We start from the raw sequence: 27117 nt of genomic DNA on the forward strand, positions 1-27117 counted from the left end.
AGAGGGCTATGTGCCCCTGACAAAGGTGACCGCTGCTGCTCCGCCGCGATGCACTACTGCCATGTGTCATGCAGGCCCAGGACTGCGTGACCTATCTGACTTTTACGTGCTGGCCGATACTGCCGGGACAAACAGACCATGTCTGCAGGCCAGATCCGGCCGGCAGGGCACCGGCTGGCGGCCCGCGCTGGGCTGGTGGAGCTCACCCCGCGCGGCTGCCCCGGACCCCTGCAGGCGCAGTCTCACGTGGGCGACAGTCCCACAGCCCGCAGGGAGCATGTGAGCAGCTCCAGCATTGTGTGTGTGGACGCACACGACAAAGCACGACAAGACACGCTCAGCACAGCCGGAGCGTGCCTGCTCACAGGCAGGGCAGTGCTGAAGGCATCTGAGCTCAGACCGGCCCCGCAGCCTAGGGTCTTGTCCCGGAGAAGGGGACTCGAAGGACAGCGCCAGGCCAGGGGAAGGCGGGACACGAGCCGGAAGGGCAACAGGATCTCGACCGCTCTCCTCAGCTGTTCCAGGTGAGGCATCAGTTGGCCGACAGCTCCCGTCTCGACAGTACTGCGAGAGCAGGAACCGCGGTGGAGAGGAGGACGCTGACAAAAGCCTCCCTGCCTGCCGCGAGTTCCAGCGAGCGACTCGCGCCCCGGCTTTTCCCGCCCGCCGAGACCCCCGGACTACACGTCCCGTCATGCAGCGGGACGCCCATGGTAGAGGCTCCGCCCCCGCCAGCCCGGCCCCGCCCCCACCCGCGCCTCCTGATCCTAGGGAGGCCCCGCCCCTCCCGCCTCTGGCCCCGCCAGCTCTCCCCAGGTCTGGCCCCACCCAGCCGGCCCACAGCCCCGCCCCCATCAGGCCCCGCCCCCTCCCGTCCACCGCCAGGGTACCATCCCCGCCTGCTCACGACCCCGACCCTGCGTAGGACCCGCCTCCCGCAGGCCCCGCCAGCCAGCCCACGGCCCCGCCCCCTCCTCAGGCCCCGCCCCCGCCTCCTGCGGCCCCCGCCCCCCGGGTCAGCCCCGAGAGTCGCCCGGTGGCCGCGGCAGACGGAAGCCGAGCGAGAGCCTGGGCGGCGCAGGATGGGGGACTCCAAAGTGAAAGTGGCCGTGCGGGTCCGGCCCATGAACCGCCGAGGTGAGAGCCGCGCCCGCCGGGCCGCGGAGCAGCAGGTGCCCGGAGCGACCGTCCCCGGCTGCCCTGAGGGTCGCAGGCCCCGCCCCTGCAGCCAGCAGGGGCGCGCGGCGGCCTGGGCGCCGGGACCCTCGGGACGCCCCTCCCCGGCCGCCCGCCCGCCCCCCCCACCCGTCCAGGGGGGCGCCCCCGGCCCCGCGCGTTCCCGCCCCGCGCGCCCCGGCCGGCTGTCACCGCTCCCGCGCCCCCCGGGGACCCCGGCCCCGCCCGGTCCCGCGCCGGGGAGTCCCCGGCGGGGGGAACCTTGGGCGCAGAAACCCCTCCCCGTGGGTCTTCCCTTCCTGTTCTTCCAACTTGGACAGTTGTGAAGTTGCACATACTTGGGTTGGGGTTGGGGACAGAGGTGGCTTTTTTTTTGGACTGTTGAGACATTTTTGTTTTTGCTTGAAGTCATATTCGTCATCTCTCAACAATAAATAGTTGAAGTGCCAAGATTCTTGTGAAATTGTATCTTTCAAACATTCTCCGAGGTCTGCAGGGAGGATGGAGACAGCAGATAAGCCGGGAGCATTTAAGTCGTCTTGAGCCGGTTAAAGGGGGCGGGGAGGACCCCGGCCCAGGTCGGGACAGGAGGGGCCGGGCCTTGGCTTTGATAGTTAACTAGCCGCGTGGCTGGGCAAGTTACTTTAAATGAGATAATATATTTGAAAACACTTTATATACAAGCTCATGGTATTGAGGTCACTGTTGGGGTCCCAGGAGATGACTTTTCAACTATTGGATTCCCTTTCTAACCTGATTTTACAACTTCTTTGTCCAAAAACCATATTTTCTCTTCTATGTAGAAATGATGGGTTGTTTTCCTTTTCTTTGCCCTCTTTGTGTATATTGAGATGTACACACCAACCCATTGACATGTGCTTTGCTGGTTTGTCCTTCCGTTGGAAGTTGGTTTATCTCTTCCCCTGGACTCCTCTCTGCTGTTGGAGTTGGTTTGTCCTCTTGACCTTGCTGGGTCAGTTTCAGGCTTCAGGTGAGTTTTTCCCAAAATACTTAATTACTTTAAGTTCTCAGCTAGGGCAAGATCGAGTCTTCGGTCTTTGCCTCGCGCGTTCTGTGCTGTGACAAAATGCAGTAACTTACAGGGGACTCTGAATGTTCTCAGAAGCTTCTGTTTTTAAATAGTCAGGCATCCTTGTTTCAGCTCATTTCAATTTTATTACCGTTGCAATGATTTGAAAAACAACAGGCCAGATGAAACACAGCTTATCTGGGGATTGATTCTGAAAGGATAGTTTCAGCACATTCTTAAAATTTCCCTTCACAAAACACTTGGAAATGTCAGTGCTAAAAGAAGCAGCTCACCAGCCGCCACAGAAAGACATCTCAGATATTCAGAACCCTCCCTCTCTTCCCTGCTCCCTTTCCCCACCGGTTTCATTTTTTGAGGGGAGTAACTGTCCTTTTTACTTATGAATTGCCATTGATAAGACTGTAATAATTGTCAGTGTCAGAGTTTCGAGGGATGCATAGAATCATGGTTTTAACTGTGCAGTGGCTGTTGTTCCTTGGGTTGAACTCTCTTTAAAATTAAGGTTTACAGTGGATTCCATTACTCTATAAATAGAAGTGCATTATTTGTGGTAAACGTCCTCCTCCATTCACTTAGTCCCCTCTCTCGCCTAGCCGTGTACTTCTTGACATGCACAAGGACTTCTTTGTGATTACCGCAGATAATTAAAATTGGTCCTTTTTGTAGTTTGTCATGAAGTCGTTGTTTACATCAATCTAAAGGTTATTATGGAAAACAATGCAGAGGGATTCTGAAGCCGAAGATTTTCAACCTTGTATGAAAAAGCTAAAAATCATATTACTTTCCAGTCTTTTTGAAAAGAGTCATATCACTTTGAATAGTTCTTACTTCTGGGAAAATCTATGTATTTAATAGTATGTAATTACGACAAATAGTAGTAAACTTTAGACCTGATTGTTTCTGTCATAGTGTAGAAGGGCAGGAAGCAGAAAAGAAAGAAACCACCTTTCACAAGTGAGGGCAGGCATGAGCATGGGTTGCTGTGATAAGGTAGTTTTAGACTCTGATATCTGGAATCACATTAGCTATGTTTTGCGGAAAGTCTGAAAATTTCCAGAAACCTCTGGTGTACCATGAAGTTCCTCGTGTGATTCAGTGTCTGATTATGCTTAGATGTTTTGAGTCTTAAGGTGGTTGGTTGGTTTAATATTTAACATTTATCATGGAAGTAAGATTTTTTTAGCCTTTCTACTAAACTTTATGTGGGTTTGGGAAACTCAGTTATTTGAATGTTAAGCATTAGGCCCTCATTTAATCATAGCCAGAGTTGTAATGGCTAATTTGTCAGGAATATTTTTCTAGTTATACATTTTAACATTATACTAACAAACCAAAAATAGAAAGGAAAAAAATTCTTCTGCATCCTTCCGTCCTATCAGCTTTTCTTATTTTCATTCTAGTTTGGGCTCACATGCATATGTCATTTTCCAGTTTTAATATTACAACTTTTATTTTTGCTTTTCTTCATCTGAAATACAAAGCTAAACAGCTGAAGAAAAGGGTAACCTTCTTTGTCACGAGACCTTGAAGTTCTATTTGCAGGTGTGGTTTGTCTTTTCATGTTGTCTATACAAGTCAGCGGATAACTCCTATGTGCCTCCATGAGCCGTTCATACACTATTAACCAACTTAATCACTAAACGAGCTGAAAGGTTTACAAGCATAACTGACGGTTTTAGTTAGATCAGCAACACTCTCCGTTTCAGGAATTTGATGTTTTATAACTCTAGGTGGTTTTAAAAATATTTAATAGGTGAGTGGACATTTATTGAGTACCTGACAGATGTCTAGCTTATATTGGATAGCGTGAGATATTACTGCCTTTCCTGAAGGGACTTCCCATTTTTAAATATGTGTAAGATTAACTACCAAAGTAAATAAATCTATGTAAAAAGAAAAAACCTTTGCTACATACTTAGCCTAAAGGGGTGGAACCAGAAAATTACACTAGAAATTGAGCTAGAGAGAAATAGTGAAATGGAATATTTCAGGTGTGAGGATAAATTTATTTCAGCACATATTTCTCAAGAGTTTATTTTATAGTACTGGGTGGAGTGAAAGACACAAAGAACTACGTACTAATGTCTAACAGAGTCAGTGCTCCAGTAAATCACGGTCTGGTATGTCAACAGAGGGACTATTACACAGCCATTAAAAATGATGATGATCAAAATCACTTAGGGCCGGCTCGTGGCTCACTTGGGAGAGTGTGGTGCTGAGAACACCAAGTCAAGGTTTAAGATCCCCTTACCGGTCATCTTTAAAAAAAAAAAAAAAAATCACTTAAGAACAAGGAAGACTTTTCTATGTTAGTGGAATAAGCAAAGTGTAAAGCTATGTGAAACTACGCTTGAACCTACTACTGTTATTATTAATTACTATGTAAAACTGTATAAAGAAAGGGGCGAGAGCTGGGAGGAATTGTGAAAAATGGAATAGACTGTTCTCGTTGGGAGATTTTAGTTTCTGAAAACTTTCTTGGTGTTGCCTAGCACCTAGCATTGTCATAGTTTCTTAAAGTGTGCTTCATGGTTCATGCTCACAGGGAAATGACTGTCATGTGAAAAGACAAGATTGAAAGGTAAACAGCAGTGGCAGACCAAGTCAGTGACAGGGAAATACTCACAGGAACTTAGAGGAGTGGACGGTGCTCAGAGGCCTGCTGATTAGGGAGGACTTCGCTGGGGAGCAAGAATCTCAGCTAGACTTCCAGGAGGCAGCCTGGGATTTGAGTGGGTGGGGGAGGGCAGGGCATTGATTCTTTGAGGAGCACAGGCCCAGGGAAAAGAGCGAGCGAGGCAAGTTTAGGCAGCAGAGACAAGACCCGCCTGCCAGCCAGGACATTCTGCGAGGCCAACAGGGAAGGGTGGGTGAGAGAGGCCGGTGGATTGCAGGGAGTCCCGCATGCTGGCCAGGCCAGAGCCTGGGCTCAGGGTGGCCCCTGCATGCACTCTGTCGAGCATTTCAGAACTTGGTGTGGGTCTGGGACCCAAGCATGGAGGAGAAAGAGTGCCAGATGTCAAAGCAAGGTTGGAAGCCTAGGGGATGACTGATCCCTGGCCTAATGGGGCAAGATTTAAAAGCATGAGGGGAAGCCATGTGAGTGGAAGCCTAGGAGGCCAGTGGAAATCAAGTAAGCAGTTGTGCGTTGAAAGGCAAGGGGAAACTGAGGAAGTGGGGGAAGGTCGGAAGCCCCCTGCGATCAGTGAAGAGATAGGTGGTCTTGCTGGCCGGATAGCTCAGGTGGTTAGAGTGCAGTGTCAGAACCTCAAGGTCAAGGGTTCGGATCCCCATACAGCCAGAGCCAAAAAGGGGGAAAAAAAGAAGTAGGTGATCTTTAGGAAACAAAGGGGCAGGAGAACTGGAGTGAAATGGGGGAGGTCCTCAGCCTGCTTGGAGAGACCGCTGGGAGGTGTGGAGCTGAGGACGACTGCGGCGGGAGTTCTGACAGTGCTGTATTTGCTGAAACAGAAGATCCTTGTTTTACTTACATCTGCCTGGTGTGCTAATGGGGGGACAAATGTCCATCACAACATCGTTTCGTTTCAACATCAATTCAGTGACTGAAATTGGGATTTATAAAAACAGGGCCAGAGGCTTTTGAGATGGAGGAACACGTTTATAATATAAAATGCAATTTTGTTGAAATGGGCATTAACTCCCTCACCTCCATAAAACAGTGTCTCTAACTTTTCCTTTTCTGAAGTTTTGAAGATGAAAGAAACCACTGACACTCCTTAGTGAAGGAGATGAATTGACATGTTTATTGAGTGTGAATGGATTTATTGATCTCTGTGCTTGCTGATCAGGTTCCCCTGTGTTCAGCCGACCATTTCTTTAGAAGAACTTGGCAAAGGGCTGGTCCGAAGGTAGGAAGTTATCTCAATTGTTCACAGTCACAGATCGAACTGCTTGTCCTACAGTTTCTGTCCTTCTTGGTACCGCACTTGACTGGTCTTAAAAAAAAAAAAAAACACCTGGCAAAGGTGAACAGTGTGCTTCATGACTGGGAAGTGTGCAAAACTAACTGGTGATGGAACACAAATTCACGACTTAACTGTACTGGGCTTTCACTCTCAGAAGCTGTAGATATCTTTATGAAATGGTATTCGTTGGTCCATTTAGTTCAACAGTATTGATTGAAGAAAAAGTGATAGCTATTTTTGAAGAGCTGTTTGTGAGCTATGGAGTTTGGTGCTTTTTATACGTTATTTTATTCTTCAAATCAACTTTGAAAGGCAGTTGTAGACTTTCTATTTAACAGAATCTCAGGCAGGTTAATTAACATCCCCAGAATGACAAAACCAGTATTTTGGAGCCTGAATTTCACCTATTTCATCTGCCCTCAAAGCCCTGAAAGGGCCTTGCAGTGAGAGTTCATCATTTTCACAGGTGTGCATGATACACTAGACTAGAAATGTAAGTCATGGTCTTTGACTAAAGGAGCTCACAGTCTTGTTGATATTCAGAGATGCACAGGTGAGTTCATTGCAAGAATGTGTGTGCACAGTGCAGTGACGATAGTGAATTATGAATCAAAGAGATGAGGGTGAGATTTGAGAATGAATGGCAGGTCAGAGCGTGAGCAGCGTCCGGGCCTTCAGCCCCACAGGGATGACATGAGGGGTCCAGACGTACACCACACACACAGTGGGTTTGCATTGCATCTGGGGAACATGGAGCTTGGGGAATCCACTGCAGAGTTCCTGATTTGGATGACTAGGTGACTGCTGGTGTCAGTAACTGAGGTCAGAAGAATAGGAGAAGTAGGTTTTAGGGTGGAGGTGTGGGAAATGATGAGCTCTGTTTTTGGACATTCAGCAGTATGTAGTCAGTGTGTGTCATGTGCCATGTACTTCCCCTGCGACTATGAATAAGACACATTGTGCGCCTGGAAGAAACCCAGTACATTTGTTGAGTTGTAGGTGTCTGAAGTGCAGCTGGGTGATGGATCCAGGAGGCTGTTGTGTATAAGGGTCTGAAACTAGGGGACTGGAGCTACGTGTAGATTTGGGAGTCATCACTATAGGTAGAAGGGAGAACACCGAATTAAGGCTTGTGTGAAGGAGGAGGTCACAGAGGCCAAGAGGAGACATATAAAGAGAATCAGGTGAAAGTAGCGTCATGGAAGCCGAGGGAGAAAACTGTCAAAGAATGAAGGGTCAGCAGTCACATGTCACAGGAATGGCAGTGTGATTAACACTGAATTGTGTTCAGTGGATTTGGCAGTATGGTGGTCAATGGTAATTTTTGGAATAACTTCACTTGAACGAATAAAGGAGTGTTGGGGTGTTGGCAGTGGGCTGAGAAGTGCATGTGTCAATATGCAGGCAGCCAGTCTACGTGAATATTCATTCCAGAAGCTCATGTGGAAGGGAAGAGTAAAGAGTGGAGTGGAATCTAGAGGTGAAGGTAGCAAGGACCAGGCCTTTTTTTTTTTTTTTTTTAAGTCTGGGAAATGTTTGAGCCTTGCTATAGACAGAAAGAAAGAGCCAATATTAGAGACATTTTTGAAAAATGGGAGGAAAATGGTAATTATATAATGAGAAAGTCCTGGAGGGCTTAACTTTCTTGGTGAGGTTATTGAAAATAAGAAGAGTTGGGTGAGCTGGGATCTTCAGAGTAGGGTGTGTTTAGAAATGTGGTTGAAGGACTCTAGCATGTTTTATATCTATTGAGGGTGGTGGGGTCATTCCTTCCTCCAATTTTTTTCTTTTCGTCTTTTTAAAAATTATAAGTACATAAAATTCACATACCAAGAGTGTCCCATTCAGTGGCTTTTATTATCTTCACAGAGTTGTACAGCCATCACCTCTATCCAGTTCCAGAACGTTCCCATCACCCGAAAGAGAAACCTTGTACTTATTAGCAATCGCTCTCTATCCTGCCCTCCCCCCCCCAACACCTCCCCAATCTGTTCTTATCTTGATGGATTTGCCTATTTGGGACATTTTATATAAATGTAATCATACAATATGTGGACTTTTGTATCTGGCTTTTTCACTTGGCATGATGTATTCAGGGTTTATCCATGTTGTAGCATGAATCAATACTTCATTCTTTTTACAGTTTATTCCAGTTCCAGTTGGGAAAACAAGTCCTTCATACATGAAATATTAGTGATGAATATTTTATTTATATGATACATGCATAGACATGTAAAAGTATTGGGTATGTGACACAAATTAGTTGAAAATAGGACCATATGTGATATGCAAAGTTTGTAATTTAGTTAAAAAGCAAGTCTTACAAGTAATTTATTATCTTCCTTTTAACAAATGGACTTTAGTTAGTCTGAGTTATGGTTAGCTTTTTAGGAACTTGGCTGGTAGGTCAAGGGAGGTGTACCTATGTTCCTGGATAGTAGCTTTGGTTTGGGAATTATTACCAATTTTCTGGAGAATTAGAAAAGCAGATTTCTAAATGGGCGACTCAGTACTGCTCTGTTCACGTCGAGAATGATGCACACGGAACCTGAGTTATGTAGAGGGAGTCTCCTGCCTGCCCAGGTTTCGCTGCTGTGTCACTGGGGTGTGAGCCATAGCTGGTTTGTACATCGAAGAAAGACTTGTTTCAAATTGTTGTTCACTTTTATGAGGTGACTAATATGCTGGCTGAATAAGCTGAGCTGTCAGCTGCTGATACTTTAATATCTATCGAGAGGAATACAACCTGGAAAGAGATCCTGTTCGGGAAATAATACGGGATCTTTAATGTTAGTGGAGTAAATCTTTTTTCTTTTCTTTTTTTAAAGACTCATGAGTACATAAAAGCATTCATGGTTCTGAGTCCTGCAGGGCTTGGATGTAAACTTACAGTACGTAACTTCAAGGTCATTATGGTTTTTAATCGGTTTTCAGACGTAATTAAATCCCAATCTCATTATTTTAGGTTTCACTGGGAATAAACTGTTGTCCATGTGTTACTTATTGTAATGAGTATTTAGTGCTATGTCTTTTATTGAGGTAAATTATACGTAACATGACATTTCCCATTTTAACCATTTTTAAGTGCATTAAGTACATTTCAAACTGTTGTGTCACTGTCCCCACCATCCATCCACAGACCTTTTTTAATCTTGCAAACCTGAAACTCCGTACCCATTAAACAATGACTCCCCGTTCTCCTTCCCCAAGCCCCTGGAAGACCCCCTTCCACTTTCTGTCTCTGTGACTCTGACTACTCTAGGGATCTCGTATCATTGGGATCATCCATCATTTGTCTTTTTGTGACTGGCTTATTTCACTTGCTGTAATATCTTCAAGGTTCATCCATGTTGTAGCACGTGTCAGTGTTTCCTTCCTTTTTAAGGCTGAATGATATTCCAGTGTATGGATATGCCTCTTTCTGTTCATCCACTCATTTGTAGTTCGGTACTTGGGTTACTTCCACCTTTTTAGTTTCTTTTCTTTTCTTTTTTGCAGCTGGACTGTACAGGGATCTGAACCCTTTCCTTGGTGTTTATAGCACTTTTTGACTATTGTGAATAATGCTACTTGTAAACATGGGAAGACTTCAGAGTGTTTTTACAGAGGCACTGCATAGCAGCTAGGTTCTTATCTTTTTAGTCTAAGTATTGTTTCAAACTAAGAGTAAGATGCTTATCTTTCGGATTTTTGTTATGTAGTTCTTTATTTTTTTTTTATTTTTATTTTTTTAGTCTAAATTTAAGACCTATATTTCTTTTGTTTGTTTTTATTTTATTTATTTATTTATTTTTAAAGTTTATTTATTAATATTATTCTTTTACATCCTAGGACGTTGTTGCAGAGCAATTGGCAGGGAGGGGGATGGGGAAGGGGGAAGGAAATAGGGTGGGAGAAGGGGGAAGGAAATAGGGTGGGAGAAAGAGGAAGGACGAGGGGCAGGATTGAGGCCTGTGGCACCCCCTTCATTCCAGCAGGGGAGACCAGGGAGCTTCCAGCGGTGTCTTGGTTATTGCCAGGCTGGGTGCAGATGTCAGGGGAGTGTGGCTGAAGCCCTGGCCTCCCCCAGCTCAGGAGCTTGGGGCTCTTTCTGCTGTGGCTTGGTGGTAGTTGCTGGACTGGTTGAGGGTGTCGGGGGTGGTGGCAAGGCCTAAACTTCTAACTACTATGTAATCACTGCTTTGCTTTCTAAGCAGTATAGAGCTAGCAGTTTTTGGTGAAGAGTGTCATATTTAGAATCTTGTAGTAATATAATTTGATTCAACCAACTAGTAACATTTGATGGTACTCTCGCTATAGCATTTTATAATAAAATGCTTTTCATATATCTGACCCTTAAACTCTCTTCAAATCTCAATGCATTTATTTGCTAGATTTTCTGCCCATACATATGCTAAACATTCCTGTGAAAATCCTTCTCTTAATATCTATCATTCAATCAGCAGAGTTGGGGTGGGAATGTTGCTTGATAAAACAGAGCTAATGAAATGAAGATAGTCATTAACATGCTGAAGACCATCTTCAAGGGGTGTTGAATGTAGGGGATATTTGTGGGTGTTGCCATCTTTAGGAAAAAATGAGTTTAGTTTCAATATATTTGTTATTAGGTGATTCTTTGTATTATATAGAATTTTCCAGGGATTATTTCCTTAATTGTACTATTTAGTGCTTCCAAATAATTAGTTGTATCTGATGATGGGGTGGGGCAGAGGGAAGAGCTGTTAAGAGGATGGGGAAAAGCATATAAATGTTGAAAGAAAATGTTTGTATCCCTTCTCAATTCAAGATCATTTGAAATGAGAGCACTGCACTATTGTGGGTGAAATGTTTGGTTAACAACCAAGTTTTCAGGCGTGCGTTGTAGATGTATACACTTCTGCAGCTCCTGGATTCAGTCCAAATACTCTTGCAAGAAACTAATAACTAACTTTGTGGTGGGTGGTGAGATAGTAGACTCTGAGTCAGAGCAGAATTTCCGGAGAGTTGATAATGCATTTGTGTGTAGTGTAGATTTGACTGTAAGGTGCAGGCTACTGCAATGCAATCAGATACCATTAAGCAGTGATGTTATTGACAAAGAATGATGATTGCAGTCTTTGTAGGGCTCTGGACCTAAGGAGGTGAAGAAGTAAAATTGCATGTTTGAAAAGTTGTGGTGTGGTTGAGACTTTTCTGCAGCATTTCTGTGATAGTCTAGAGTGGATTTAAATGCAAAGCTTTAGAAAGCGACTTTAATTCTAGTTGACCGCAGTAGAACATACTTACCTTTTGGGGTTAGTCTTACACACCTAGGTAAAATATAGTTCTAAAGTTTTACTTTTGATTATCTCTGCCTAAAACATGTATTGGCTAAAAGAAAGACCACTAACTTCTTTGGACTTCTTGAATATATCTTTGAGAATAAATGTAGAATAACTGATACGAAAAAAGTTAAGCTGTGGCCAGCACAGGGAGTGAAGTTTTTGTTTAATTTTTATTTTGCATTTGTCTTAGTTATGTAAATTAAAATGAAAAAAAAAATTACCTTTCCCGACAATGGAAATACTCTTAAGTTATAATGAGTACAACACTGACTTTTGGCCAGGGTTCTTTAGGAAATACAAATTGACTTCCAGGTAATGTAGCTCCTTTTCTTAGAAACTATCTTTTGGTAGTAGAGGTAAGGTAAACAGAAACAGTTTCATACTTTGGGTAAGAAAAATGTAAGAATATGAAAATATGAGAACATAAGCAAGAAGTGGACTGTCCTTTTTTTTAACAAGTGTCTTGAGATGTAATTCACGTCCCATGCAGTTCAACCAATTCTGTCTTTCTTTAGTATGCTCACAGTTGTATAGCCATCAGCACGATGAATTTTAGAACATTTTCATCACCCCCCAAAGAAAACTGCACCCATTAGCAGCACTCCTCGGCCCTAGGCAACCACTAATCTATTTTCTGTCTCTACAGATTTCCCTATTCTGGACATTTCAAATAAGTAGAATCATACAATTTAAGGTCTTTTGTGACTGGCTTTTTTCACATGGTGATAGTTTCATCCACGTTGTAGCTCGTATCAGTATTTCATTCCTTTTTACTTCTGAGGAATGTTCCATTCTTGTATCATAGTTATCCATTCATTAGTTGATGGACGTTTGGTTCTGTCCATATTGTGGCTATATGAGTATCCAAATACTGCTGTAGTGAACGTTTCTGTACAAGATTTTGTGTGGACACAGGTGGTCATTTCTCTCGGGTGTATATCTATGAGTGAAATTGCTGGTCGTATGGCAACTCCGTTTAACCTTTTGAGAAACTGCCAAACTTTTCCAAAGTGACTGCAACATTTTACATTCCCACCAGTAATGTACAAGGGTTCTAATTAACTTCTCTAATTAATCCTTGCCAACCCTTGTTATTATCTTTTTTTTTTTTTTTTTTTTCCTGGTGACTGGCTAGGATGGGGATCTGAACCCTTGACTATGTGACTTTTTGATTATAGTTATCCTAGCGGATATGAAGTGGTATCTCATTATAGTTTTGATTTGCATTCCCTCAATGTCTAATGATATTGAGCATCTTTTCTTGTGCTTTATTATTGAGTTGTTCTTTGTATATTCTAATGCAAGTTCTTTATTAGATATATGATTTGCAAGTATTTTTTCAATTCTGTGCATTGTCTTTTTCTCTCTTGATGGTGTCCTTTGAAAAGCAAAACTTTCTAATTTTGATGAGGTCCAATTTATCTATTTTTTCTTTTGTTACTTATGTTTTAGGTGTTATGTCTGAGAAACCATTACTTAACCCAAGGTCATGTGGATTTATGCATATATTTTCTTCTAAGAGTTTTATAGTTTTAACTCTTCCATTTAGGCCTTTGGTCTGTTTGGAGTTAATTTTTGTATATGTTGTGAGGTAAAGGTCTGACTTTATTCTTTCGCATGTGGATGTCCAGTTGTCCCAGCACCATTTCTTTCTCCATTGGATTGTCTTGGCACCATTGTCAAAATTAGTTGACCATACATGTGACAGTATATTTCTTGAGTCTGAATTTTGTTTCATTGATCTATATATCTATCCTTCTATCCTCTTTTTTTTCTTTTATCCTTCTAACCTTATAGTAGTACCACATTCTCTTGATTACAGTAGCTTTGTAGGAAGTTTTGAAATAGTAGAGTGTGAATCTTTCTACTTTGCTTTTGTTTTTAAAGATTGTTCTGGTTATTCTGGGTCTTTTTCATTTTGATATGGATTTTAGGATTCTCTTATTGATTTTTGTAAAAAAGGCCAGCTGGGATTTTTATAGGAATTGCATTGAATCTTGTAGATCAATTTGGGGAGTATTGCCATCTTAACAGTACTAAGTTCTTCAATTCATGAATGTAAGTTGTCTTTCCATTTATTTAAGTCTTTAATTTTTTCAACAATGTTTTGGAATTTTTAATGTACAAGTCTTGCATTTCTATTGAATTTATTCCTAAGAAGTTAATATTTTTGATGCTATTATAAATGAAATTATTTTCTTAATTTCATTTCCAGATTTTTCATGGTTGGTGTATGGAAACACAATTGATTTTTGTATGTTGTTCCTGTATCCTGCAACCTTGCAGAACTTGTTTATTTCAATAGTTTTTAGTAGATTCCTTAGCATTTTCTATATACAAGAACATATTGTCTGCAAAACAGTTAGTTTTACTTCTTCCTTTCCAATTTGGATGCCTTTTATTTGGTTTTTTTTTGTTTTTTTTTTTTTTTTTTTTTTTTTTTTTTGCCTACCTGCCCTGGCTAGACTCTCTAGTAGAATGTTGAACAGAAGTTGAGTAATAGACATCCTTGTTTTATTCCTGATGTTACAAGGTGAGCCTTTCAGTCCAGTTCTCCACCACTAAATGTGATGTTAGGTGTGGGTTGTGTAGATACCCCTTATCAGGGTGAGGAAATTTCTTTTAATTCCTAGTTTGTTGAGTGTTTTTATCATGAAAGAGTGTTAGATTTTCATCAAATGCTTTTTCCAAAATAAATTACTTTTAAAAAATGACTATTTTTCTTGTTTTTCTTTTCTTATCTGCAGAAATTGACTTGCATACCAAATGTGTGGTGGATGTTGATGCAAACAAGGTTATTCTTAATCCTGTAAATACTAATCTTTCCAAAGGAGATGCCCGGTAAGTTAAGAAACAACTCTGTACTCAATGGACTTTTATGTAACTGGGAGCAAAAGTGGCTGCTGAATTGAGTTTAGTTGAACAAAATACTGAGTACTTATTCCATGGAGACACACTGCTGTCTTCTGCAAGTCTATACTTAAGTGGAAGAGAAGAGGTCTGTGATGTGAAATGACTAAGAATGAGTGTGACAGATGGTAATTGTGTGAGAAGCTCAGAAGAGAGTGAGCGTCAGCGTGTGTAGTAGCTGAGGAAGGCTTCCAGAGGGAGATGGTGCTGGCTGAGAATGAGGCCAGATGCAAATAGAAGAAGCGGGGAGCAGAAGAGGCTTTTAGGCTTTTCCTTAGCATGGGTGGCTTTCACTTCCACTGGTTCATATCCCGTCTGTCCATTTGAGCCCATTCAAGTGCTCCCTTCATGAAGATGTCCTGCAGCCCTCAGAAGTTCCTCTTCTCCACGTACCTGTCCACTGCAATCCATGCTATCTAATTTGTCATCGATTGTTTCTGATTGTGAATTCTAGCTCTACAGTAGATTTTAGGCTCTTTGAGGGAAAAGATGCTGTCAGGGGCTGAGGATGAATACTTGAGCAGCACTTCTAGATTTGGATGATAGTATAAGCAAAAGGGAGGAGGAGAAAGTGAATCTGGAAAAGAATGATGAGATTAATTTGGGTTTTTTTTTTTCAATAAATGGAGAGAAATTAATTCAATCAAATAAACTGGGATCAGATTACAGAAGACCTGGTGCAGACAAGGAAATTTGGGCTGTATTTTTGTAAGATATTGTCTTTGACAATGTTTGAGTATGATGACTGAGGAGGTAGATTAGGAGAAGTTGTCAGCTGGCAATGTAGAGGATGGGTCAAAGTGGGGAAAGGCAGACTATTTGTGGCGATCAGCTATATCAGTGATGTTTTTGTACCCACCCTGGAAGTGGAGAGGACAGTAAGAGAGATGGTGCCTGGCATAACGGTTTGTACAAAGTAGATAAGTACGTGTAGAGACAGTGTTGTATATGGCACTGTACAGATGTGCTTTTGAGTTGAGTTGAATTGAGCTGAAAAGAGCAGGGAACTTGGAGTCAGAAAATGCAAAATCATATCCTCACTTTACTATGTTATCATAGCTAGTTATTTTTAACTTTTTTGAGCCTCATCGGTATGATGCCTGCCCTTTCTGTCTCACAGAGGTTTTTCCCCAAAGATCAGATTAATCGGTGATTGTTAAAATGCTTTGTATGTGTTTCGTAAATATTCAGGTTTATTGTTATTGATGTATGGATACATACAGCAAAGTGTAAAGCTTGATGAGTTTTCATAAATTGAACACACTCCTATAACTGGCACTCAGATAAAGAAACAGCATTATTAGCATGGCAAAAGACTACCTCATGAGAAGTGCTTTTTCTTTTAATGTATTATCAAGGTGAAAAGAGAAAACAAATTTTTGAATGCAGCAGTCCAGTGGTATATGTTGACTGCATTAAATTTGAGGAAAAGTAGGAAGGAAAGCACAAATTAAAAGCTGAATTTTGTTAATGATATGAGTTTAATTACTGTGTAGCTTGCAGAATAACAAACTAATCTATAAAACAAGTTGTGGTTTTTATATGACCTATATTTGTAACTAGAGAGCCTGGAATTTGAAATTAACATCAAAGTGATTTGAATCAGTTTATAATCGTTAGTCAGAGAGGCTCAATTTAATATTTTTCCTTGAACAGCTACAGAATCCTTGCTTTTATAATAGTATCTAATTCTATTAATGTACAACTATGACTAATTTTATAGGTATACTTTACAACTCAAGTTATTATACTTTAAAAATGAACATATATAAACTTTAAAACAATGGTTTGTATATTCTTGTTAATTTTACATAAACTTCTGAAGATTTTGTAATTATTTGATGTTTATGTTTATTATAACTAATTGAAGCCATGATTAAATGAATTGGTGAACCATTTCAAGTATAAATGCTTAATCATGGTGATTTGGGAAACTTTTTGTTGTGATGTATATGGAATTTCAATACTTCTGAAAAATAAGGTGTTTAAAATTCAGAAAATTGGTAGTACAAGGCCAACAGGAGATTAAAAACACTAACTTTGGAGCCAGGCATTCTGGATTGAATCTCAGCTTTACCACTTACCGGCTATGATCCCCAGCTAGTCACTTAAATCTCCTCTGCCTCCGTTTGCTTTTTTTTTTTTTTTTCTTTTTTTGGCGCTGGCCAGGACAGGGATCTGAACCCTTGGTTTATTCATTTGTAAAGTGGAGATTAAACAGTACCTGCCTATACATTGTTATGAGGATTAAATAAGTTAAAATATGTCAAATGGTAATGCCAGTACACAATAAACCCTCTATAAATGTTAGCCATTACTTTTAGTATTATTGTTATTGTGGCCTGTATTTAAGTTGTAGTCCAGGGTATCTTCAATGATACCCTTGTAAAATAGCAAATTTTTTTAAAAAATAGAATATATTCAATTCAAACTTAAGTATATGAGGGTGTCTTCAAAAAATTCATGGAAAGACTTGTTTCAATATTTATCTATTTTTTAATGAAGTTTTTGAAGTACCCTCATACGTGCCTATCACGAAATTATCTAGTTATATAAAAAGTTCAACTTTGCAAAGTCAGAACCTTTATTCAGTTTGCCCAAACGTCCTTGGGCTGTTAGCGACTAACATGCCATCTCTTAAAGAGACAGGACCCCTAATTTTAAGTTTATAGTGAATAAAATACTCTTATAAATCTCTGCAATCCAGGCTTCTCCTCTTTCGTATCGACTAACTTGGGAAACCAGGTCGAAATGTTGCTTGTGAATGTAGGGTAAGAACAAAGGGACATTTTATCGAATATGGAAAAGATTAGTGATGAACTATCCCTGTCCCACAATGTTCTACTTGGAACACTCTAATTAGTGAAATACTGGTATCCACCAGATCAGTGTTTTTCTTATGTGTATAGTACTGAACACATACTGATACATTTTATGTGCTCATGCAGAGCCACACTACTTACACTACTAGTATAATTAAATATCTTTTTGGAATTATGGTTTTGCCCTGAATCAATTTAGTTTCTAGAATGGTCCTTGGGGCTTTCCAAATCTTCATCAGTAACATATTTACAAATTACCTTTTAGGTCTAATAGGTAACCAATCCAATGATCTCTTCTTAGTAGATTTTTACAGGTGTAATACTCAATGTGTAATTTTTATCTTAGCATTTTGGAACACCTCATTATAATTCCCTTCTATAGCTAGTTACAGTAATACCATGATGGAGTATGTCCCCTTTACATAACTAAATAAATCTTTAGGCTTTGTTTTATTTGTATTATATCTTACAACTTATTAAAATTTTATCCTATAATAATAAAATGTTAATGCTAGTGCCTGTCATCATGGTAGGACAAGGTAGTGTCTTAGGCTAAGTTTTATCTTCAGGCTTTTGCTTCTTTTCCTCTAGAACCCACCAAACAGGCCTTTCCTGCTAACTCTGGCTAGAAATTCATTGAAACACTTTGTTTTATGAAGGATTCAGGTGTAATTTCTCATGCAGAGTGGTCGCCTCCATGTTATGAATAACTGTATTATAACAGGTGATGTGTAGGAGAGTCTAGAAGATGGGTGCTTCCTCCCTCAGCACTGCCAGTTGTTGCAAGTAAAAACAGTGTTCTGTCGAAAGAGCCACTAAATTCATCCACAGCTGGAGCAGTCACACTTTATATTTTGGTCTGCAGCTGGAGAGCTTCACACCGCCCTCCCATTTCACCACTCATGATACTGAAAAGATGTGTCCTGGAGGGCTGAGTTTGAACAACATGGAAACTTTTTTTTGTTTATTTGTTTGTTTGTTTACACTGGCCATTTCTTTTTCTTTTTGTAAAATGAATACTTTTTACTGTTTTACTGAGGACATTTTACGTTTAAAAACCTTTTGTTTTTGGCTGCGGGTGCTGGTGATGAGGAATACGGTGACTAGTATACTTTGGTGTCTTTGTGCCTAAGGTGCCAGCAGTTTTACCCACTGTTGTTTTTGTATCATCAGTGCAGGTATCAACTCAGTGAAAAAGGCAATGTCTTAATATTAATGTGAAAGTCGTTTTGACCTCCAGACCCTCTGAAAAGCTCTGGGGGGACTCCAGGGATCCTCAGACCACAATTTGAAAACCACTGCTTTAATCTAGTTTACAAGCTCTGAGAACCAAATGGTTGTCTTTGGTTTGTTTATTTTTAAACAGCTTTATTCAGATATAATCTACATACTATACAATTCACCCCTTGAAAGTGAATAATTCAGTGGTTTTTGTTATATTTATGGAGTTGTGCAAACAGCACCATTATCTACTTTTATGTCACTTTTATCACCCTATTAATCTCCTTTTTGTCTTTATAGATTTGAGGTTGGTTTGCTCTGGGCATTTCAAATAAATGAGGTCATACTCTATGTAGTCTGTGATTGGCTTCTTTGACTTAGCATGTTTTTGAGGCTTATCCATGTTATAGCATTTATCAGTACTTCATTCCTTTTTAAGATGGAATAATATTACATTGTATTCTGTTTTGTTTATCCATTCATCAGTTGATAGAAGTTGGGGTTGTTTCTACTTTTTTGGCTTAATGAATAATGCTGCTTGTGTACAAGTCTTTGTGTGGACATGTGTTTTCATTTCTCTTAGGAAGTAGATATCTAGGCATGGAATTGCTGGGTCATAGGGTAACTCTATGCTTAATGTTTTCAGGAACCAGCAAACGGTTTTCCAAAGCCACTACACCATTTTACATTTCCTCCAGCCATGTATGAGGGCTCCAATTTCTTTGGCTGGTTTTTTAAAGAACTCTCATTTACTGTAAGGAAAATGGTTGTAGCTCTGGCTGATTGGAGAGTACGTAACCTGCCCAAAGGCATTCAGATTACAACTAAGAAGAAAACAAAACATTGTGCTGTTCACAAAAACACTTCTGGCCAGATTCAGCCCTTGGCTACTGATTTGGAACCCCCAGTTCTGGTAAACTAGATTCTAGTGCACTCTTCTATTGAGTAATAGTACTTCCTTGTTAGGTTTTAGAAAACTGAGCAAAATTTTAAAAATACAGAAAAAGGTCTAAAGAATAAGGCACTTTTTTTTTTTGGCTGTTGGAGGTGGGGGGACCCGAACCCTTGCCCTTGGTAGAATAAAACACTTTTATGTACCTATCCCTCAGTTTAACAAATTACTAATACAGTTTAAATGTTGTGAACTGCCTCCCACTTCTCACCCTTTTCCTCTCTACCACAGTTTAACCACTTCCCTGAATTTGGTTTTTATCTTTCCCTTGTATTTCTTTACATTTTCACAATGTACATTTGTACGTTGTGTGTACAGTATTGTGTGTACACGAATGCCTTTTTCTAGTAAAAGGCTAGATGGGTGACTCAAGAAAGGTTGGCTTTATAACTGCATGATTAAAAAGAAAAAAAAAAGTTAAAAGGAGCCAAATTTGACCAACTTACTTTGGAAAGTAAACTTGGTATTTTATCAAATCCCCTGTTCTTCCTTTTTTCCTCTTAAAAGGCAAAACAGGGCACATGCTTCACCCTCGTCTCGCTTGCGGCGAGTCCCAACACGTGCACATGGCAGTGAGGACTGTCAGCGTGCCTGCCACTCTTTGCCGGGCTGGGCAGCGAGCTCGCCTCCAGAGGGACTGCTTCAGATGCCAGAACTGAAACCTGGAAAGGGGAGAAGTCCTTACTGTGAATTGTACTTTCGCATTTCTCGATCAGTTAATCCATTGTCTTCTCCAGCACTGTTTTCTTTTTTTCTTTTTAACATTAGCAACAATTTTGTTTATTATTATTATTTTCATTTATTTATTTGATCAAATCAATATTATCAGCATATACATTGTTACAAATCGTACTTATTCTTTATGCCCTTTATCCAATCTCTCCCCATCCCCTTTTCCCTCCCCCATCCCAGCTCTAATTACCCTAGATTTCTTCTCTCCTTCTGACAGATTAACTGTTTCTCTGTTGATTTGTTGCTTAGATGATCTGTCCAGTACTGAGAGAGGTGTGTTCAGATCCCCCACTATTATCGTAAAGCAGACACTTCTTCTGTCACTCTGGAGTGGGCCTTGTGGAGAGAGACGTTCTCTTCTTTTCTTTGGTCTCTGCTGGTGACTCTTCTTGTGACAATGCACTTGAGTGGCTGGTGGGCCATCTGCACGGTGGCTGTGACGTCTAGCCACTTTTGTGGCAGCCATGGCTCTTGCGGTGGCTGTGGTGAGCCACCCACATGGAAGTGGTGTTTTTGGCCTGCTCCTTGCCTGTTTGAGGAAGGAGAGGTTGTTCCTGGCTCCATGCCTCAGCACCCTGGGTGGCCCTTAGCACTCTGTTTTCTTCCCAAGTATGTGTGTGTGTGTGTGTGTGTGTGTGTGCATGTGCATTAACACTTCCTGGGTTTTAAGTCGATTAACTTGGAGTTTCTCCTATATTTCTTTCTTTGTTACCCTCTGTCACCAAGTATAAGATTTTTTTTTTTTTTTTGTCTTTTTGTGACCGGTAAGGGGATCGCAACCCTTGGTGTGGTGTTGCCCACACCACGCTCAGCCACTGAGCACACCAGCCATTCCTATATAGGAACCGAACCCACGGCGGGAGCACCGCTGCGCTCCCAAGCACTGCACTATCCCGAGTGCGCCACGGGGCCAGCCCACCAAGTATAAGATTTTAAGACTAGACTTTAGGAAGTTGAAAGCATATGGAAATTTCAATTTCAAGATCTTCATTAACCTGAGCACTGATTTCTCTGGTGTTCCACGAGATGACCTGTCTTTAGACCCTGTGGGGGAGACTTTCCAATGTGGATGGAAGTAGCCATAGATGGCACAGATATGCAGAGATTTTTCTCATTTTAGATTAAAAAATATTGTGCATCCTTCTCCTTCCACCACATGGTCATTTTTCACCTAATGATCACTAGGCAGTGTGAGGGTTACAGCTGCCAGCCTAATGGGAAGAATGTCAGAGATGTTGATCTCAACAACCAGTTAGTAAGGTCATTACACATCTTTCTGTTCCTTCTGATATTTTTACTGGACATCAGTTTAGTCAAGATCATGATCATTAGGTAATTAGGTCTAGCTGGTTAGCTTAGCTGGTTAGAGCTTGGTGTCATAACACCAAGGTCTAGAGTTCGGATACCCATACTGGCCAGCTGCAGAAAAAAAAAAAAGGAAAGAAAAGGAAAAGATCATTAGGTAATTATCGAGTACCTAATACTAGCAAAACACCCAGCTTTTCTTTGGAGGTTTGGAGTACTCTAGTCCTGGTAGATATACAGATTGGAGCTCTTAAAACATATACAGAATTAAGCGAGATTGACCCATGGGCATACATTTCTATTGCAAAAATGTACTGAATAATGCTACTGAGGGGAGGGCTCTGTGCCAATACTTTCTTTGAAATATATGAAGTCATTCTCAGACTAATTCCTTGTTAGTGGAAGGCATCATTAGCTCATATTAGATAATGACTTTTTAAATTTCTCTACTGCTATATGGATGCTAATTTAAATAAATATTTTAATTGAAGGAAGTCATGCAAAATGTAATTATGGTATGCACAATAGACCTGTTTGTTCTCTCTGCTGTGAAATGACTTGAGCGAGGCTAATAATCCTGCCCAAATAGGATCTGCTCCTCTGGAGAATAGTATGTGGTTGTTTTAATTTTATAAAGAGGCACTTCCTCAGGGAGCCTGTCCATCCTAATTATGTCAGAGCACGTTGGGGAGAGCGTCGTTCTATGTACTCAGAAGCAGTAGATGGTTCCTCAATATCTACCTTTAAAAAAAATTCTATGATCATTGAGTGTATAAATCATTTACTGCTTTTGAATATAGTTGTGAAAATAAGTCAAGAAGACTCTTGAAAGCTAAAAGGAGAAGAAAATGTGTGTGCCTGAATGTGCATCATTGCATAGTTAATACAAGCAGACAATCAAATTGCAGTAAATACAGATTTTGCAGTTTTACCAGCAAAGCCTAGCAGCTTGCTAAAATAAACTGTTTGATGGCTTATTAGTAAATCTGTCTGAACAAAAATTACAATAGACTGCTACTGCAGAATTTATGATATTTTAGCATTGTCATTGGATACATAAATATTGTTAATACTTTTACTGCTTTTATTGGTGCAGCAATAAGAAGGAATTTTTTTTTTTAATAAAAGAAAAGAGTCTCTCTCTCTTTACTACTGTGCTTGAAATACTTCTTGAATACTAACATTGGATACAATGAGGACTCGGGTTTTTGTGTGTATGGTTAATTATTAGACCTAGATCAAGTAAGATTTAGCTAATAGGAATTACATGTTTTAAATTTCCTGAGTTCTGGATTTAGCATAAGATGGTCACATAGATGTGCTAAGTAAAATATCTAATTATGAATAAAGTTTAGTCAGCTACCAGTCTCACTATTGAAGTTTTCTTTTGTTTATTTTGCTTTGTTCTTTGTCTAACAATACTTCTTTTTAGGGCTATTAGCCTCAATCGCTAGGGTAGAGTTGTTATTAACGTAAACTAGAATCTAGTTCTTATAAATCTGTTTTAAAGCTAGAGGTGGCAGTACTCTTTGAGGAGATGTGACACGAAAAATCCATCCTTCCCAAAAAGTTGCTGTATCACAACACCTCTCAAATTTTTTTCTGATTCATTCAACAGTTGGACATCAGCAGTGTGCCAAATATTAAGCTAAGAGTTAGTATAATCTTTATTAATCCCTAGTTCCATTAAAATGTGAGGTTAACCATTTTTTGCACAATGTGTCTATAAGCATATTAGTAAAATGAAAACAAAGCAAAACAAAAAACTGGAAGGTACAAAGAAAAGTCAAACTATTCTCTTGTGGACTTTGTAAGTTTAAATTTTACAGATAGATTTGAAATGATTGTATTGCTTAATTTTGAACATTGTAATTTTCTTGTGAGAAGATTTCTTTTGCAAATTAATAATTTAGAGTTCTGGAGTCCTTAAACTTCTTCCATAGAATTCTTTAAAAAAGCGTAGGTGTGGGCCTGGCTGGTTAGCTCAGTCGGTTAGAGTGTGGTGCTGGTAATATCAAGATCAAGGGTTCTGATCCTTGTACCAGCCAGCTGCCAAAAAAAAAAAAAAATAAGCATGGATATTTTTATATGATGGTAAATTACAATTTTGCTTCACTTTTATCAAACCTAATTTATGTATACTTATAATTAAAGAAAAACTTATATAGGTTGGGTCATAATTATTAAGAAAAATAGTAAATCTTTATCTTCATGTTTTGACCTGTATGTAAAGTAAATCCATAATCCTTCAGGATTAGGAAAACTGAAATAGAATTTACATAAAGATCATCGAGTATGTAAAAGTTACATTTGCCATTTAATTTTTTAAAAGCTTTTCGTTACGGTGAGTTTAAAAGATATTCCAGTGTAGGTAGGATGTGTGGTGAGCCTCCACGTGCCTGTCACTCACCCCAGACCAGAAGCTCGTGGTGGGTCCTGTCCTGCCTACATACCCATCTCTTTTCCCTTCCCCATATTTTTTTGAAGGAAATCTCATTTAACCCACTAACATTTTAATATATGTTTTATTATTTTTAAACATAGCTGCAAGGTTGCTATTACACCTGAGCAATGGACAATGGGTGCTAGAGGCTGGGCTCACCAGATCTGAGAATCTGGAATCTGAAATGCTTCGTAATCTGAGCTGCTTGAGGGCTCACAAAACAGAGGGATGTGGTCACTGGGGTGTTGCAGATTCGGGCTTTTGGGTGAAGGGTGCCCAACCTGTAGCCTGAAATTTTCAATCAGTGTTCAAACATCTAGTTACTTCATCAAGTTTCCCCCTCAAGTTTGTTTTGAATGGGATCTAAATGTGGTCCACATATCGTGGTTGGATGATACAGTTTTTAATATATCGGTTTCCTGGTTGCTGAAGAGGCTGGGTCATTTGCTCTGTAGATGGATTAATAAGTGCATTTATTGTGGGGGATAGGTTATCCTTATTTAGTCAGATGCCAAGTCTTGTTGATTTTCCCTGTAAATATTTTTATCCTGGCATTCCTTTACATTCTCTCTGACATCCCCCTGGTTAGGGACCTTACTGTCTTATGTTTAGCTTACAGTATAGCCTTCTAACTGGTTTCTGGAACCTACTATCACCAGACTGATCTTCAAGTCTGCCCCTGCTGTCGTAATCTGCCTGTTGAATTTAGAACATTTGTTATTTCTACTAGTTTAGAAATGTTGCTACCTAGGTGACATCTTCTATGTGTTTGTCGCACACTGTTTCCAATACCTGTACTGTTTTGCTTTTTCCTGTGTGTTTTGAATGGCTTCCTATTTAGACCATGGCTTCTGGAAAGCTGGGACCCCTGCTTCCTGTTCCTGTGTCTCTCGGTGTCTGTTCTCGACGCCTCTTGACTGATGATGGTTGTTCTATCTGGGCTTCGTCTGAAAGGCCCCCTGTTCTGACGTTACCCCCAGTTAGTGGCAGGACAGCTGTTTGTGAGACCAGGCTCAGATGTCCCCCACTTCCCCGGTGGAGGGGACGTTCCCGGCCGGGGGATCCTGGTCCACTGCATGTGTTCTCTTGATTGGACTCTGAGGAGGGGACAATTTCGTGACTGTGATTTCTCTAAACTCCTGTAGCAGTACAACCTTTGTGTTCCTTTTGTTGTTCTGACAGCAACCTTTTGTTTCAATGCTGTTTCATTGGTTACATTTTAAGTTTGCTGCTTCCTAATAGGATCCAATATTAGGATAAATTTCTGCTGGGAAGAATTTCCTGAAGACTAAACAATTCTATTTATAATGCATAGATTAGATACTGTATGCTCATGTACCATAGGCCTTATAAATGTGTTTTGTTTGGCCTGCAGTTTCAACATTTAAAACTCAGGAGGTTTTTCACATAAAAATTCGTATCTGTAGTCTTTCTTAAACAACCTGAAAATCTGGCAGCATGGGGCTCGCCATCCCGTGGCCGGGCTGTGGGCTCTTCAGGCCCCCAAGCTGGTCACTGCCCTGTTGTGCTGTCTGCCAGGCCCCTGTAGACCTGTCTATTTACAACCCTTGCTGTAGGTTCTTACGGGCTTCTGTCTCAAAATACGTCTTCCTGACCTTGGCCCTAGGTTTGGGGGCTCACCTTACTTTTTCTTTCCCCTAGTTGTTTTTACTGTGGTAAAATACACATGACATAAAACTTACCATTTTAACCATTTTTGTGTGTATATAGTTCAGTGGTATTAAATACATTCGTAATGTTGCGCAGCCATCACCACCATCTGTCTCCAGAACCTTCACCTCGTGGAACTGAAACTCGGGGCCCATTTAACACTAACTCCCCATCCTCCCACCCCAGCCCCTGGCACCCTTTTACTTTCTGTCTGTATGACTTTGACTGCTCTAAGTGAAGTCATGCAGGATTTGTCTTTTTGTGACTGGCTTATCTCACTGAGCATGTGTCAGAATTTCCTTTTTAAGGCTGAATGCTATTCCAGTGTATCTGTATACCACGTTCTGTTCATCTGTTACCCATCGATGGACACTTGGGCTGTTCCTACCTTCTAGCTATGGCAAATAATGCTGCTGTGAACATGGGTATGTAAATATCTCTTTCAGTTCTTTTGGGTATATACCCAGGAGTGGATCTCACATTACTTTTTGAGACCACCAACCTCTGCACTCTGAATATGTCATGTTCTCAGTTTTCCTTTAGCTTATTAAGAAGTTTAGTCATGTGAATTTCATAATTATTGACAAGACTTTATTTATAAATTATCAAGTGTTCTTAATGTAGTGTTCAAATTAATACAGTACATTATTTTGCAAAAATGCAAAGCAGTGCTATTCTTTTCACTAAGTTTGTATCTTTTTTGTTTTGGAAAATAGAGTTACTTTTCTAAAAATGTTATTTATATTAACATATAATGACTACTGTTATTTTTAAATGAATTAACAAGAAAAATTTTCCTTTTAATTTCTAACTCAGAAAATATCTATGGGCTATAACCCACATAAACTAGAGCTCTTTAGGGTCCTCACTAATGTTTAAGAGTATAAAGGAATTCCGATACCAAAAAGTTTGAGAATTTCTGATCTACTGGATAATGTGTTAGCACAGGTTAATTAAAAATTGCCTGAGGTACCCACCAAAACTTTAGAACATGATTATTTTTCCCCACATAAACAATGTCATATCAATGGGTAAATCATCTCTAGGTTGCTGCAAAAGCTTATTTAACTCTGTGGTATTTCTGAAGTGTATAGCATTATTAACTAAAACATTTGAGCAAGTAATTCTATGAATTCAGAGTTTCAACTTAGAATGCCAAGACATTTAACTATCCCCCTTCTTTTCTGGGGCAGGGTGGCAGGGATTTTTTGGTTCTAAGGCTTCTGATTGTTCTCTTGCTCTTGGTAGAGAGAGGGTGTGGGGTGAGAGTGGGAAGAAGATTTGAAGAACTAAGATGGAATTTTGGTGTGATATGGGGATTTTTAGGGAGCTTTAAAATGGGATTCAGATGCTGGAACAGGGAGAAAATGGGCGGTTTTGTGGCTTGTATGAAGTCCCTGTGTCCACCACAATATGCAAGAGGACAGAAAAGGCAGAGATAGTGTATGTTGATTGATCCTGGAAAAAGCAAGAAACCTTTGACAAATCAGTCTTCTGCTAACTCTCAACAAGATGGAATTATTTTAATGTAAATTTGTTTGTCAAAAAATTTACAGTCATTTAACAAAAAATTTTAAAATATTTCTAAGTAAAAAACTAAAAAGA

The 27117-nt window shown here is 40.3% G+C and overlaps 1 protein-coding gene across 1 annotated transcript in view; it reads left to right on the forward strand.

Moving 5' to 3' along the window:
• Nucleotides 1-1064: 1064 nt before the first annotated feature.
• KIF13B (kinesin family member 13B) overlaps nt 1065-27117 on the forward strand; it is a 146694-nt gene continuing 120641 nt past the window's right edge. Inside the window, exons 1-2 of the mRNA XM_063088030.1 lie at nt 1065-1137; nt 14204-14297. Coding sequence (XP_062944100.1) covers nt 1083-1137; nt 14204-14297 — 149 coding nt within the window. The 5' untranslated portion in view covers nt 1065-1082. The remainder of the gene's footprint in view (nt 1138-14203; nt 14298-27117) is intronic.

This window comes from Cynocephalus volans, chromosome 2 (genome assembly GCF_027409185.1).
Source record: "Cynocephalus volans isolate mCynVol1 chromosome 2, mCynVol1.pri, whole genome shotgun sequence".
NCBI classification, from domain to species: domain Eukaryota; kingdom Metazoa; phylum Chordata; class Mammalia; order Dermoptera; family Cynocephalidae; genus Cynocephalus; species Cynocephalus volans.